The sequence below is a fragment of the Choloepus didactylus genome, chromosome 7 (genome assembly GCF_015220235.1).
Source record: "Choloepus didactylus isolate mChoDid1 chromosome 7, mChoDid1.pri, whole genome shotgun sequence".
NCBI classification, from domain to species: Eukaryota; Metazoa; Chordata; class Mammalia; order Pilosa; family Megalonychidae; genus Choloepus; species Choloepus didactylus.
The window spans coordinates 101,954,031-101,968,405 of NC_051313.1; the positions used below are offsets into that span (position 1 = coordinate 101,954,031).

Sequence of the window (14,375 nt, forward strand, 5' to 3'; positions counted from 1 at the left end):
GAGGTCTGCTCGGGGTATAGTTAGGCTGGAGAAGTTGCCAGTACTATCCTTGCTCACATTCCACACCTGTGTACACAAAGCCATGGTACCAAGATCCTGGAGCCTTTCTTCCCATCTGGAGAGACAGGCAGAGTGGTTTCCGGGACCAAGGTGAGACGCTGGTATGGCTTTGACACTTCCCTTCTGGACTGGAGGGAAAAGGGAGGACAACGTACTACAACTTTCACCAGGAGTAGCATCTTGAAAGAGGAGTGTTATACATTTAAACTCCCTTTCATGCTTTTTCATCCCCAAGGGGAAGGGCATAATCTGAACAGTGGGTTGTTTGGTTGTACAAGCATAACAGTCACTTCTGTTTAGACTCTGGATGGTATGTTTGCCCCATTCTACCCAGGCATTTGTATTTCCATAACCTGTCTCTATTTCTGTGGTTTGCTTTAAGTCTTTGGCCTTAAGTATTCTAATGACCTTGGGGTCAATTTGAACTGGAGAGTTAAATTCCAGCCAAGTTTCCCTTAATGGTTTTTCCTCCAACCTGGGTAAGACCCATCCCTCATACTGTGTGGTCCACCAAGCAGTGTTCCAAGAATAACAGGGGTTAGGTGTCTCATAAGTTATACTCTCAAATGTTCGCCCCCCAACAATCTTGCTTTCTATTTGAACAGTCTGCTTACATAAATGCTTATATTCCTCCCTCAGTTGTTGCTGATGTTTTAGATTTTTACAGCTCATTACTTGACAAACATCAAATTGTACAGTTTGAGACTTTAAGCCTTTGACTACACTTATAACCAGCTTAGCAGAACCTGTTACTCCTTGAATATAGAACATTATGATCAGTATAAGCAAATTCATCATTAAGCTATACACAGAGCACAATGCAAACATAGGGTTTAATCCAGCCCTTCCTCCCTCCTAGTATGTTCTTTCAACTGTTGCCTATTTAGAGTGATCCTTAGGGGATCTAAGGTGGGAGTCACTTTCCAGGATTCAGGTTGAGTTGCTGGATACTTATCTTCTGGTTCAGGCACCGGTCCCTTCACTCATGTGTAATGAGTCCAGCCTCTTTCTGCCGTTCGGACTGCCGTCTCAGTTGTCAGCAAGACTTGATAGGGTCCTTCCCAGATCGATTGAAGTTTGGATTCTTTCCACGACCGGATCAGAACCCAGCGGCCAGGCTGATGTCGATGGGCAGCAAATTCAAGAGGCGGGGTCTGAGCCAGCAGTCCACGGTGCCTGAGAGATGATAAAGTAGAAGACAAGGCCAGTATATAATTCTTAAGAAAAAGATCCTTTGTGTCTAGGGAGGGGAGCTCTCCAGTCCTCCTGGGGAAAGGCAAACCAAAAAGCATTTCATAAGGGGAAATTCCCAGTTCTTTTCTAGGGGCAGTCCTGATTCTTAGTAGAGCTATAGGTAAGCACTTGATCCAAGGTAACTTTGTTTCCAAAACTAATTTAGAAAGATGTTTCTTTATGGTTTGATTCATTCTTTCCACTCTCCCAGAGGATGGTGGATGCCAGGGAGTGTGGAAGTCCCAAGTGACACCCAGGCTTCTCATGACATTCTGCAACACACGGGAGGTAAAGTGACTGCCATTATCAGAGTCTATATTTTCCACTAACCCATAACGGGGAATGATTTGTTCAAGGATAACTTTAGAAGTTCCCAATGCTGTAGCTGAGGATAGAGTGTAGGCTTCCACCCATCCAGTGAGGTGGTCAACAATTACCAAAATATATTTTAAATGACCGATTGGTGGCATTTCAGTATAATCAACTTGAATGCTCTGGAATGGTCTCAGGCCCAGCTCTCTTCCCCCTTGTACCTGTTTTCTTAAAACCTTTTTATTAATTTTTTTTGACAAATTATGCACCGCTCACAGATTTGTTTAGCAACTGTATAAAAGCCTACACATCCAAATTGTCTAAGTACTACATCACACATGGCTCGTACCCCCCAATGACTCCCCTGGTGTAGGACTGCTAATATCTCCCTCATTATTTGTTTATTTAACATTTGTCTGCCATCTGGGGGAAACCATTTCCCCTGATCATTTAAGGTTGCTCCTAACTGTTTCAACTCTTTTACTTCTTTGGCAGAGAGAATGTAGGGACCCCAAATTCCTTAGGGATAGAGGGTATTAGGACCATTATTTTTAAAGGGGGGTAGAGAGAGGCCTCCTTAGCCTTTTCATCAGCCAACCTATTGCCTTTTGCCTCAAAAGTAGGTCCCTTCTGGTGTCCATTTATATGCACCACTGATATTTCTCTAGATAAGAGTAGATTAGTTAATACTTGTTTCACCAATTCTCCATGAACCAGTTCTTTTCCTTTGCTATTGATTAATCCCCTTTCTTCCCAGATCTTTCCAAAGGTGTGGACTACCCCAAAGGCATACTTAGAGTCAGTGTATATTGTACCGTCCTTTCCTTCTAATAATTTGAGGGCTTGATTTAGTGCATACAACTCACAAGTTTGAGCTGACCACTTATTGGGCAATCAGTTAGCTTCTTTTACTTCACAAGTTATCCCATCTACAACTGCATAGCCATTGTGCCTTTCTCCTTCTAGGACTTCGGAGGATCCATCTATGAACAGTCTTTCCCCCGAGTGCAGGGGAAGATCCCTTAGGTCAGGTCGGACTCGAGTTTGGTATTCAATTAGGTCTAAACAGTCATGCTCAGGGGGTCTCTACTTGCTCAGGCCCCTTCCAGAGGAAGGAGGCCGGGTTTAGGCTATGATCTGTTGTTAAGACCAAATCATCTTTTTCCATTAGGATTGCTTCATATTTTAAGATTCGAGAATCAGTTAACCATTTCCCTGCCCTTTGAGACAGAATAGTTCTCACCTGATGAGGAGTACTAACTACTAATGCCCCTCCAAAGGTTAATTTCCTGCTTTCTTCTACTAAAAGGGCAGTTGCTGCAATGGCTTGAACACACCCAGGCCACCCCCTAAAGACTGGATCTAAAACCTTCGAAAGGAAAGCCACCGGAACCCCCAAAGCTGTTCCCTTATCTACTGTAACAAACAGGTGAAAGGGTTTTTCGAGGGAAGGAAGTGCTAGAACAGGAGCTTGCACCAGTGCCTGCTTGAGTTCATTTAATGCCTTTATTTCCACTTCCTCCCATTCTATCTTGTCAGGCTCTTCCTCTAGTAATTTTTGGTATAGCTCTTTAGTTCGAGATGCAAAAGAATCTATCCACAATCTACAGTACCCTACCAATCCCAGGAATTTTCTTAGCTCTCTTTTTCTTTGAGGAAGAGGCAACTCTACTATGGCCTGGATTCTTTCTGGATGGATTTTTCTTTTTCCTTCACTTATGAGGTGGCCTAGGTACTTAACTTCCCTTGCTACAAATTGCAGTTTACTTTTAGATACCCTTAATCCTTGTTCCCCTAAAAAGTTCAGTAGATTTTTCATAGCTTGAGCCACCACTTGCCTTTCTTTACCTGATATTAATAGATCATCTACATATTGCAGAAGGGTGATTTCAGGTGGGACTGGAAATTTTTCCAGTACTCTCTCTAACTCTTGCCCAAAGAGATTGGGGGACTCCGTGAAACCCTGAGGTAAGACCGTCCATCTGTATTGCTGCTTTCGCCCATTGAAGGGATCTTCCCACTCAAAGGCAAACAGGTCTCTACTTTCTGGATCAAGGGGACAGGCCCAGAAGGCATCCTTTAAATCTACTACACTAAACCACTTATGATGGAAGGGAATTTTACTCAGGAGAGTGTAAGGATTAGGAACTACAGGGTGTCGAACCTGGACAATTTTATTAATGGCCCTTAGATCCTGCACCATTCTCCAGCTACCATCTGGTTTCTGAATGGGGAGAATGGGAGTATTAAAAGAGGACATACAGGTTTCCAAGAGTCCATCTCGAAGGAGACCCTCAATGATGGGTTGGAGTCCCTGTCTTCCTTTAAGAGGAATAGGATATTGTTTCTGGCACACGACCTCCCCTTCCTTTTTTAACTTGATTTTAATTGGGGGAATTTGCAACCCTCCCCTGTTTCCTTCTTTTACTCATACCTCCTCCTTAATGTCTTTTTCATCTTCTTCAGTGAGCAGGGCCAAAACCTCAATCCGTACATTCCTTACCTCTAAATCCAGTCCCATAGGTATTATTAGGTCTCTTCCTAATAAATTACTCCCAGCTTCTGGGATGTGCAACAAGGGAGCTATGATTTGATTATTTTCCCAACAAATGTTAGTAGGTTCAAGAATGGGAACTTTAAATCCCTCCCCTTTTACCCCTGTGACGGTGAGGGAACTGCCAGAGAGCCTGGCCCCCTTTGGAAGATGATTTACAGAGGAGCAAGCTGTTCCAGTGTCTACCAAGAATGTAATTTCCTCTTGATATGGGCCCACCTTTAAATTTACTAAAGGCTCCCGGTGGGCTTCTGAGATGAGGAGCCTCTGACTCTCCTAGTCTTCAAAATTCATTAGCGGTATAACTCGACCCTCCTTCTGTAAGTCTGGGCACTCCCTTTTGAAATGGCCAGGCTTCTCACAATGATAACACCCTGCAGAGTTCTGCATTTTCCTTGCTCCTTTTTTCTTAATCAGCCCAGCCCCCTCCCCTATCTCGCCTCTGTCTGCATCCCCCATTTCCTGTTTCTAATCTTTTCTTGACCAAGTGGTCAACAGTGGCTATCATGACTTTAGCCTGCTGTTTTTGTTTTTCATCCTCCCTTCTTACAAATACTTTCTGTGCTTCCCTTAATAACTCCTCCAATGGCTTATTCATCCATCCATCTATTTTCTGAATCTTTTTCTGAATATCAGGCCAAAATCCCTTCACATAGCTGACCTTTAACATTCCCTGGGCTACAGGGTCTTCAGGATCCATACCTGAATATTTCCTTACTTGTTCTCTCAATCTTTGTAGATAAGCAGAGGGAGACTCATCTTTCTCTTGATTTACCTCAAAGGCCTTATCCAAATTTTGAGATTTGGGTACCGCCAATTTTATTCCCTCTACAATGAGGTCTCTGAGATCCTTCATTTTTTGCCCTATCCTCTTTATCATTATTATCCCAATTAGGGTCAGTATTTGGAAATTTTTGCTCTGCTGCCATCACCCCTTGCCCTGGCGGGTGTTGCCTTTCCCATTCTTTCATAGCAGCCCCTCTTATCATTCCTCTCTCCTCTTTTGTAAAGAGGATGTTTAATATGGACATAAGTTCAGACCACGTGTATAGGCTAGAGCCTAGGAACTGATCTATTTGCTCAGCCAGCCCCATTGGGTCCTCTATTAGCGATTTCTTCTCCTTCTTAAAATTTCTTACTTCTGCACTCGTTAATGGGGCATTTACATACCCGACTTCCTTTGGCCCCATAGGCACCTCCCTCAAGGGGTAAAGGGATTTAACGGGGTGATGTTCCCTTACTCTCTTTCCTTCAAGAGTTTTTGGAAATGGAAAATTCTGTACATCCTTTTTGCACTGTTAATTCTTTCCTCAACTATTGATGGGTCATATCTGGTGGGGCAGTTGGCACCGATGGGCCTCCTGATTCCCCTGGAATCTGTGCGGACCTTATTAGGTCCTCAGACTCTAACAATCTCTGCCCTGGGGGAGGAGGGGAATAGTAGGGAGGAGGAAGGCTTAATAAGGGGTCCCAGGGTTTAGATTCTACCAACTCATCTTCCAAGTTTGGGTTTTTATCTTTCACAGGGTAAAGGGGAGTTTTTTTGTTCTTTAGCCAGCATGTGGCATAATCAGACTCCTCCTTAGAAAAGGGTTTCTTCTCATTAACATAAATTACAAGGTTGGCACAGAGCCAGTCCTCCTCTGTCCCATACTTTGGCCAGAATACATCTGGCAGTGAAATGATTTCTTCAGTCCAAATGTAACAACAATATTTAATCATTTTCTTTTTGTCCTTTCCCTTGGTCTGATCGCTATCGGTCCAATATTTTAACATCCTACCTAGTGGGCTATCTGGAGGGATGTCCCCGAGGGACTCTATAGGTGCCCCCTTTTCTTCTTCCCCGGCCGGCCAACTGCCTCTATTTCCCATCCTGAGTCTTGTCTGGGCTTCTTTCTCTCAGTTCCTTTCGCTTCGTCTGTCTCTGGCCCTTGCCCTTGCGGGAGAAGGGAACCACAGATTGAGACTCCGCACTCACTTCGTGCAGTATGTCGCACGTCTCAGTCACACACAAGCAGCTCCAGACTCATCAGGAATTCCCGACCACCAAGGCAATATATTACTTTCCTTACCTTGGTCCATGCACGGAGTTGCCTGGTCAAACAGAGGCAAGCCTTTTCCCCCTTTTCTCATCCACAACCGGCAGATCCAAGCATCTGGTCTCAGGCCCTTTAGCTGCCAGAGATGGGCCCCCAATGGCGGAGTCCGAGACCGCTCAATCAGTGGGGCACGCCTTCCCTTTGTCCACCTCGGGGATCCCCCTCCGAAGCTTTGGATCCCAGACGAGCCCCCAAGTTGTCGGAAATAAAGCAGTACCTGTAAGGGAATAAACGCTCTCTCGGTTCTGGAGGAGAAAAGAATTTATTTACGATCTTGCAAGATGGGGCGTCCAGCCAAACACGCAGAAGGCTGGCGCGCCAGAGGAAGACAATGGTGATCTTTAAATCTCCTACTCCTAATTCGCAAGTCCCTCCCGTTTCCCCATTGACTGGGTACTACAGAGGTTACAGCCTATCCGAGAACACTAACTAATTCATCTTTTGAGATTTTAATTTGTACAGCCAATCCCAGAGAGCCAACTAGCTCATTATTGAGATTTTGAACTGATTAGCCAATGCCCCCCCCAAATTTTTATTTTTTTGCTGTGAGTTCCCGCCTCTGATACTACCTCATATCTCTTTACATCAGGCAGATTCTCTCTTCTCTTTGTCTGGGGCTTGTTTAAACTGGTTTTGCCTCCATTTCCCTTATTCCATGCTGTCTCTATGTGAAAACTAAACTTATTCCTTTCTTACAGGCTTCTCCATTTTGGGAAACTATCTGTACTGGACCCATATTGGTTTATCAAGGTGTTGTTTATCTGCCAGCAGGTCAATTGTTTTTGCCTTCTGGAAAATTCTTTTCTTGGAAAGGGGTCCCTACAGGAAATGCCCAATGTGGGCAGGCATTTTATTTACACCCAGTGCATTACATTTTAAACTTCAATGTGACACAATTATGTACAGAAATAATCATAAATGAAACAAATAATAACTGATCCTTTGGTTACAGTCTGATATATTTTACATACATAATTATGTAAATTAATATAAAACTGAAAGTTCTGAAAAAGAAACAAATACAGCAACTACTAAATCTTAGCATTAAATTGTTTTATTTTCTTGATCCATTCTTTAGTTTTAAAACAAGGAACAATTAAAAAATAAATTTCAGTGTTAAAAATATTCAAATCCAGTAAAATATTTCACGTGTGAGTTAAATTTGCACTTAGAACAAAATTATTACATCTTGCTGTTTCCCTGTTTTAAATTTTACATGTAACAACTCCAAGCAGCCACATATGACTGAATTCAAGAAACTCGTTTCCTCCATCACTACAATCACTGTGCTGTTACTGTTTACACTGAAGCTGCTCTTGTAAAGCAGGAACATATAGGGCTGGAGACACAAACTGCTCCCCAAGTGAGGTGGAAAGACTCTGAACCCTTAGGAATTTAAATTTACTCTCAAAAAGAATGCATATAGCTGCTAAGTCTATGTGAAGGGGGACAACGCTCAAGAGTTCATCAAATCAACTTCCATGTCGAAAAAATATTAAATAGTAAGGAGCTAAACTGAAGCTTAATCTGCATTACTAAAATTCACTCAGTAATCACAGGAATTTTTTTGAATTTAAAGTAACAAAAGATTTTTTTTTCAAAGAGGAGCATTTTATCATTACATTTATGGTGATAAGCAGACTTTTAGTCACCATTGTTTTAAAATCTCTTCAATGCACCTCTTACTGCTAGTACCTGAGGCAAACCCTGACCATAGCCACTGGCTACCCAATCACAGACTCCTTTCTTCCACTCTAACATAATCTCATCAGAGGAGAGATATGACCCAATTTTGATCATAGGATTATTTCATTTTTAAATTTTGCACATTTTCCCATACAGTTATATTGGAATGGAAAGACTGTATCCCAAGGCTTGTAACTTCAAGGATCTGGGTCAGTTTGGAGGCTGGCATGGGAGGTCTAACAGCGTAGCTGAGCATACCTGAGGCCTTCACTTTTTCACTTATTTTCCCACTCCCTTGCCTGCCATTAAGTCTCTGCCAAATGTTGGTGGCTAACTCTCTTGCTATACCAAACCCTGAATAGTCAACTTGTTCTCACTTGGGTCTTTCTTTCCACCCTAAAATTTTTATATCTTTATGAAAGCTGCAGTGTCCTGAAAGCACTCTTAGGCTGTCTTAAACTATGTTTTGTTGGTCACATAGTGCCTAAGAATTGGTTATAACTCCTTATTCTAGTCAAAGTAAAAATGGTCTGGGTGCTTTGTTTTTTTTAATCTTCATCTAGGGAAATAAAGGTACATACATTTGCCCTCCCTATTTAAAGAACAAAGTACTGACTATGGTTATAAATGTCGGAAATAAAGCGGCACCTGTAAGGGAATAAACACTCGGTTCTGGAGGAGAAAAGAATTTATTTACGATCTTGCAAGACAGGGTGTCCAGCCAAACACGTGGTAGGCTGGCGCGCCAGAGGAAGAGAATGGCAATCTTTAAATCTCCTACTCCTAATTCGCAAGTCCCTCCCGTTTCCCCATTGACTGGGTACTACAGAGGTTACAGCCTATCCGAGAACACTAACTAATTTATCTTTTGAGATTTTAATTTGTACAGCCTATCCAAGAGAGCCAACTAGCTCATTATTGAGATTTTGAACTGATCAGCCTATCCCCCCCAATTTTTTTTTTTTTTTTTTGCTGTGAGTTCCCGCCTCTGATTTTACCTCATATCTCTTTACATTCCAGTAACTACTGTTACTTTTCCATATAAGGAGCAGGCAGATTCTCCCTTTCTTTTCTTTGTATGGGGCTTGTTTAAACTGGATTTGCCTCCATTTCCCTTATTCCATGCTGTCTCTATGTGAAAGCTAAACTTATTCCTTTCTTACATAAAGAAGTCAGGGTGTTCAAGAGTCACAGCCCTTTATTTTCTTATCTGAATCAGTTGATTCAAATTCAAGCTCCACCCCTCTCCCACCCACTTGCAATTCATCACAAGTGACTGACAAGTCCTGACTCAGCCTGCAGAGGTGTTGTAATGGTGTTTTCTTGAAAGACTTTCCGCCCTTTTTCCCCTCAGGAGTTTTTGAGAATTTATTATCTTACATTTTTAAAGAAGCACATTCCTGAAATAGTTTGAATTCCAATAGCCCAGCAAGGTTTTCTAAGGAAAATTGTTAAGAACCACAAGGCTCTTTATCAAATCAGTATTTTCATGGCACTACCAACAATTAATGGGAAATACAAAACAATTTTAGTTTTTGCAAGTGATAAAGGAGGATACAGAACCCAAAATAGGGTATATGTCAATGTTACTCAAACTCAAATATGAATCACCAGGGATCTTGACAAAACGCAAAATTCTTATTCATAGATCTGGGGAGAGCTTGGGATGCTACATTTCTAAAATGTTTCTGGGAGAGGCCCACACTGCTGGTCCAGGGACCACACTTTTTCATACTATCAGTGTATATCATATCATAGTTTACATAAAGAAAAATTTCATAAAATACATACCTAGGTTACACTAGTTTATATATAATTTATAGTCTGAAAAGTACACGTATGTACATTTATACACATAAAATAGAATAAATAAAATCTGACTGGAAATCATGCACAAATTAACAGGGATTTGAGGTCATGGGTGAGGTGTTTTGTTTTTTTTCCCCTCTATACTTTTTTCTTACAGAAAGTGTTTCCTCAATTTTCTTTCTCTTTCTCTTTATTTTTAAAGCAAAAGAGCCACATAACGTTTTATCATCAAGTGCTGGTGCTAGCCAAGAAGAATGAGAGCTGCAAGTCAATTGCAATGAATCTCAAAGCTGACAGAAGTTGTGCCCACGGGGCTTCAACAGGAGTCCACACTTGGCTAATCCATAGTGATCTCAAGAGTCTGGTTTTGCTTTGTGATATTTGTCTGAAGGTCACTCAAGTGGCTTCTGGAAGTCCCTGCTGTGATTCAGCCACCTAACACAGTGATTTCAGATGACCATATTTTTGAGTGAGGTGGAGGTTAAAAGAGCCAAGACCCAGCCATTCTCAGACACTTCTTAGTATTGAAGATGCCTGAGATTCACACCCAGGACTCTGAATAGGAAAGGCTTCCTCATACTCCTCACAGGATGAGTTCTGATTGGATCAGGAAAACCTGTGAAGCAAATTCAACAGTAGTTCAATGAATTGCTTTTTATTTCCAGTGAGAAACTGATTAAAAGGAAATCTATAAGCATTTGATAAGACCTAGTTGTATGCAGTTAACAGGTAGGCAGATAAATTGTATAAAATGCTTAAAGAATAAATTTTTACCTAAAGGAGATAAAATTAACTCAAACATACTTGTATGAAAGGAGTTGAACTGACTTCAATGAATACATTATTGACTGAAAGGAGATAAAATGAAAAATAATTGTGCCTATTTGCCTTTTTTTTTGAGATGACATTTAAAATCCCAGACAGAAAACAAACTAACCTGACCAGATATTAAAGTATTGGAACCTTGTACCTGCCAAGAAGGATGCCTTCACAGAGTCTACCCACCCAGGTGCACCTTAGGCTCTTCAGCCTTAGGATGAGTCCTTATCACAAGATTCCGAAGTCAATCTAAGGAATTTAAAGAATGTATTGATCCATTAAACATTGTGAAAATCTAGAAATAAATTTTCTTTCATGAGTGTGGAAAATTCTCAGTAAAAACTATTGTGTTGGGTTTCATAGGATTTTTTGTGCTTTATGCCTTGTACTTTGTTATTAATTAAAAGGATAAAGCCTGGTTAACATGAAAAGTGAACAATGATAACAAAAATGACAACAATAATAGCTAATGTTGAGCATTTATTGTATGCCAGGCAATGTTCTCAGCATTTTCATTTAACCAAATTCTAGAAAAGACCCTATGTAGATATTATTTATTACCTCATTTAACAAATAAGGACGCAGAAGCACATGGAGACTTAGCATCTTGCCCAAGGTCACAGTAAAAAATGAAGCTGGTTTTGAACCCATACCGTTTTAACTTCACGAAAGCCGCTACCATTTTTGGTCATTATTAAAGAGCCTTTCCTCATTGTGTATATTCAATGTCCAATCACCTGGAGCATGTGGTGATTCACAAGCAAATTTTTAAAGCTTGGAACTGAAATTTGTGTGCCAAGAGGTTAAAAAGTTTAAACTCACATAGGAGCTAGGCAGTGCTGTTGGAGGAAAAGAGAATTCAAAGGTCAAAATATTTTACCCTTTCTATCTGCCAAGCAGTTTTAAACACAGATGAGCCCAGGTGTCACATTCCTCTCTCAAGTGAGGATCTCAAGGGCCTGAGAACCACTAGTAGTAATTCTCCACCCAACAGGCCTTTCTACATGTAGACATCAAGGAGATGCCAGTCCTTCTCATAAAGGAGTTAGAAAACCCAGGTTGACTTCAGTGAACTTTTGACTCCTGTGATATCCCCAATCCTTTAGGAGGGAGGGGGATGATCATATGCCTCATCTGCTTAGTAAGCACACACAATTACAGCTGTGTGACTAAACAAGCCACAAGAGCTCCAGATGTTAGTTGGCTTATCCTTAAAATGAGGATATACCTTGCCTCCCAGGAGGTAAGACCTGAATCAGATGATTCTTTGAAGGCATTTCAAACTCTGAACTGAAAGTAAAGGGCAAAGTATGATGGGTAGGGTAGAGCGCACTGCTCAACCCTTTACCTCACGAAAGCCAGGGTCCCATCGGGATTGTATATTCTTGCAGTACACCAAATACTACTTCAGTAGTGACTAAAGTCAAAGCAGTTGATCTAGAGGGAGGGTACTGCTTCTCACAGATTTCCAAAACAGGCCGAATAGAGTCCATGTGACTAAAGAGTTAATAAAGATGGCATTTAATAATAAAAATAAGTAAAATAAAAAAAACAATTGTTTCAATAACATCAGGAAATCTTTTTTCCAAAGAGCACAATAAGAGCTGTATTATAAATCAATTCGTGTCTACAGGTCTTATTAGTAAGGAACCATGGACAAGAATGAGTCATCCAATCACCTCATGGCAAACTATACATTTCTATCTACCTTTGGATTAGGTTTACCTGTGGGATTTTTAACCTTGAAATAATAAAAATTTTCAGAATATTAAAGGCAGGCTGAAATCAATATGATCCCATTTACGCTGTGCTCAATTAGATATTCTTTGGGGTAAAGGCCTTCTAAATGGCCTTTTTCCTTTAAAGCTCAGTCTTTTATTTTCTCTTTTTCCTAGTTCCTCTTTCTTCAGAACACTGGAATGTGGGAAAAAAAAGAAAGAAAACCGCACTGCTGGAAAGTGGCAAGATTTTGTTTACTTGCTGCTAAAGAAAGTTTTATTTTGCGTTTTCATTTTCCCATTTCTTTTTTATTTCTGTTTCAACTTTTAAAACAAGATTCTCTTTACCCACCGTCACCTCCCCTGTAAGGAGCACCTCAACCTTCACTTCTGCTTTTAAGTCCTAAAGAGAAGGCAGGGAAAGACAGGAAGAAAAAGAGAACAATTCAGAGGTATGGAATAATGAGAACAGGTTTTCTTATTAAAAGACTCCTTCATTCTGCCAATTTCAAAATACCTTTTCTCCCTCTCTTCTGAATGACTTAGGTCCCCGGGCCGTCACAGTATGTAAATCACAAACGAGGTATTAGGTTTCTTACAGTTAGTTTTTCAGGTTGTAGCAGGAGCCTCCTGCCTCCCTGAAGCGCTGAGTCAGCGTCTTAAAAGGTTTTCTGTCGATTAATCGTAGGCTTCCCAGAATAGCATTTTCTCTTCTGATGATTACCGCTGATCCACCAACCCGAAGCTTTCCCCGGCTCCTGCTTCCTCTCCTCTGGGATGCGGTCCTCGGGGATCCCGAAACGATCTTCTCCGCGCTGACGAAGCGAGGTGCCTCTCTCGGTGCCAGAACCCAGAAGCTGCCTCACTTCCTGAAGGCGCGGAAAGTGACCGCGGTTATGCAACGGTCCTCGGTCGTTGTAGTCAAGTGGCCCTTCGTCCACGTCGTCCGCAGCACCTCTTGTGTCACCTGATGGTCCACGACCCGCACGAGTACGGGTTTGGGTGGTGCTGCCGGGTCCCGCGGTGGAGCTCCAGAGGGAGCGTCTACACGGCTGCCAAAAATTCGCGTTTCTTGTGGAAAGCGAGAAGAGCAGTCGGGTTCCGGGCAGTGAAGTTCCGGGCCGTCTCCGCCTGCGTGGGGAAGGTTCTCCCCATTGACCGCCTCTTCTTGTGCAGGGTTCCTTTGAGTCCCCAGCCACCTTTCCGGGTGCAGAAGAAAGACCACCTTCTCTCTGACCCAGTTCTCATAGTCCAGGTTCTCTGCAGCCCGCGGTCCTGGGGCCCGCGCTGGCGGCCGGTTCTCTTGGGCGCCTCCCCGGCTTCCGCTCGCCTCCGCTGCCGCGGGATTCGGGGCGCCCGGGGCCAGGGAAGCCCCGCGCCCCAGCTTCCGCGGAAAGGACCAGGCCCGTCCCGGGCGGCTGTGAGAGGCTGCGGGACCCGCAACGCCGGAGGACGCGGGGTTCTCCATCCCGGCGGAGGGGTCATTTAGTTGTTGGTTGGTTCAGGAGTTCAGTCAGCGAACTCCCGCTCGGCTCTCGAAAGCGCGGGACGAGCAGGCCCCGGATGTGGCCTCCGCGGCCCGCCCGGGACGCCCCGCCCGCGAGAGCAGGAGTCAGGCTCAGCCTTAGGCCATGTTGGGGCTGGCCCCGCCCCTCCCTCGCCTCTTTCCTCGGCCTTGATCGCTTCGCGGCTTACCAGCCGTGTAGTCTAGACAAAGCCCGACATCAGCCCCGAAACGCACTTCTGCACCCTCGCTCCCATTCCTACCCCAGCCCCGCTCCCTTCATCGTGTTTCTGATTCTGTTCTCTTAATTTTCAAGTTCTAGCCTAGTTTCTCTCCCTCCCTCCGTTTTTCAGAGGTGAGGCGCAGAAGACGCTTTCCCGTTGGGGTGGGCGGGCGGAGGTTGCTGGAGAACGGGGAAGGATGGGAGAGGGCACCGCCTAAAATGCCTAGGACTTAAAAAGCGAGTCTTCTTTCCATGGACCGTCCGCAAGGTGAAGGAACAAGGAAGTTAAAAAACTCGTCTGCTATAATCAAATTCTTCTGTAAAGAATTTCTTCTCTATTCCGAATCCACCCCACCCA

General features: G+C 43.0%; 1 protein-coding gene across 4 annotated transcripts; it reads right to left on the bottom strand.

The window, feature by feature from the left end:
• Window positions 1–8,985: 8,985 nt before the first annotated feature.
• On the bottom strand, window positions 8,986–13,909 carry C7H6orf141 (chromosome 7 C6orf141 homolog). 4 transcript variants are annotated; one of them, XM_037843193.1, is made up of 3 exons: window positions 12,808–13,909; window positions 12,643–12,693; window positions 8,986–10,369 (listed from the first exon to the last, which is right to left on the bottom strand). In XM_037843193.1, the coding sequence occupies exon 1, from the start codon at window positions 13,756–13,758 to the stop codon at window positions 13,153–13,155; it is 606 nt and encodes a 201-aa protein (XP_037699121.1). In that variant the 5' UTR covers window positions 13,759–13,909; the 3' UTR covers window positions 8,986–10,369; window positions 12,643–12,693; window positions 12,808–13,152. The 4 variants fall into 4 exon arrangements, with proteins under 4 accessions (XP_037699121.1, XP_037699123.1, XP_037699122.1 ...); XM_037843195.1 differs by lacking the exon at window positions 12,643–12,693 and having other exon boundaries at window positions 12,890–13,909; XM_037843194.1 differs by lacking the exon at window positions 12,643–12,693.
• Window positions 13,910–14,375: the final 466 nt, after the last annotated feature.

Bases quoted from the DNA above. Each gene is read 5' to 3' on its own strand.
- C7H6orf141 (XM_037843195.1), bottom strand. From the start codon at position 13,758: ATGGAGAACCCCGCGTCCTCCGGCGTTGCGGGTCCCGCAGCCTCTCAC.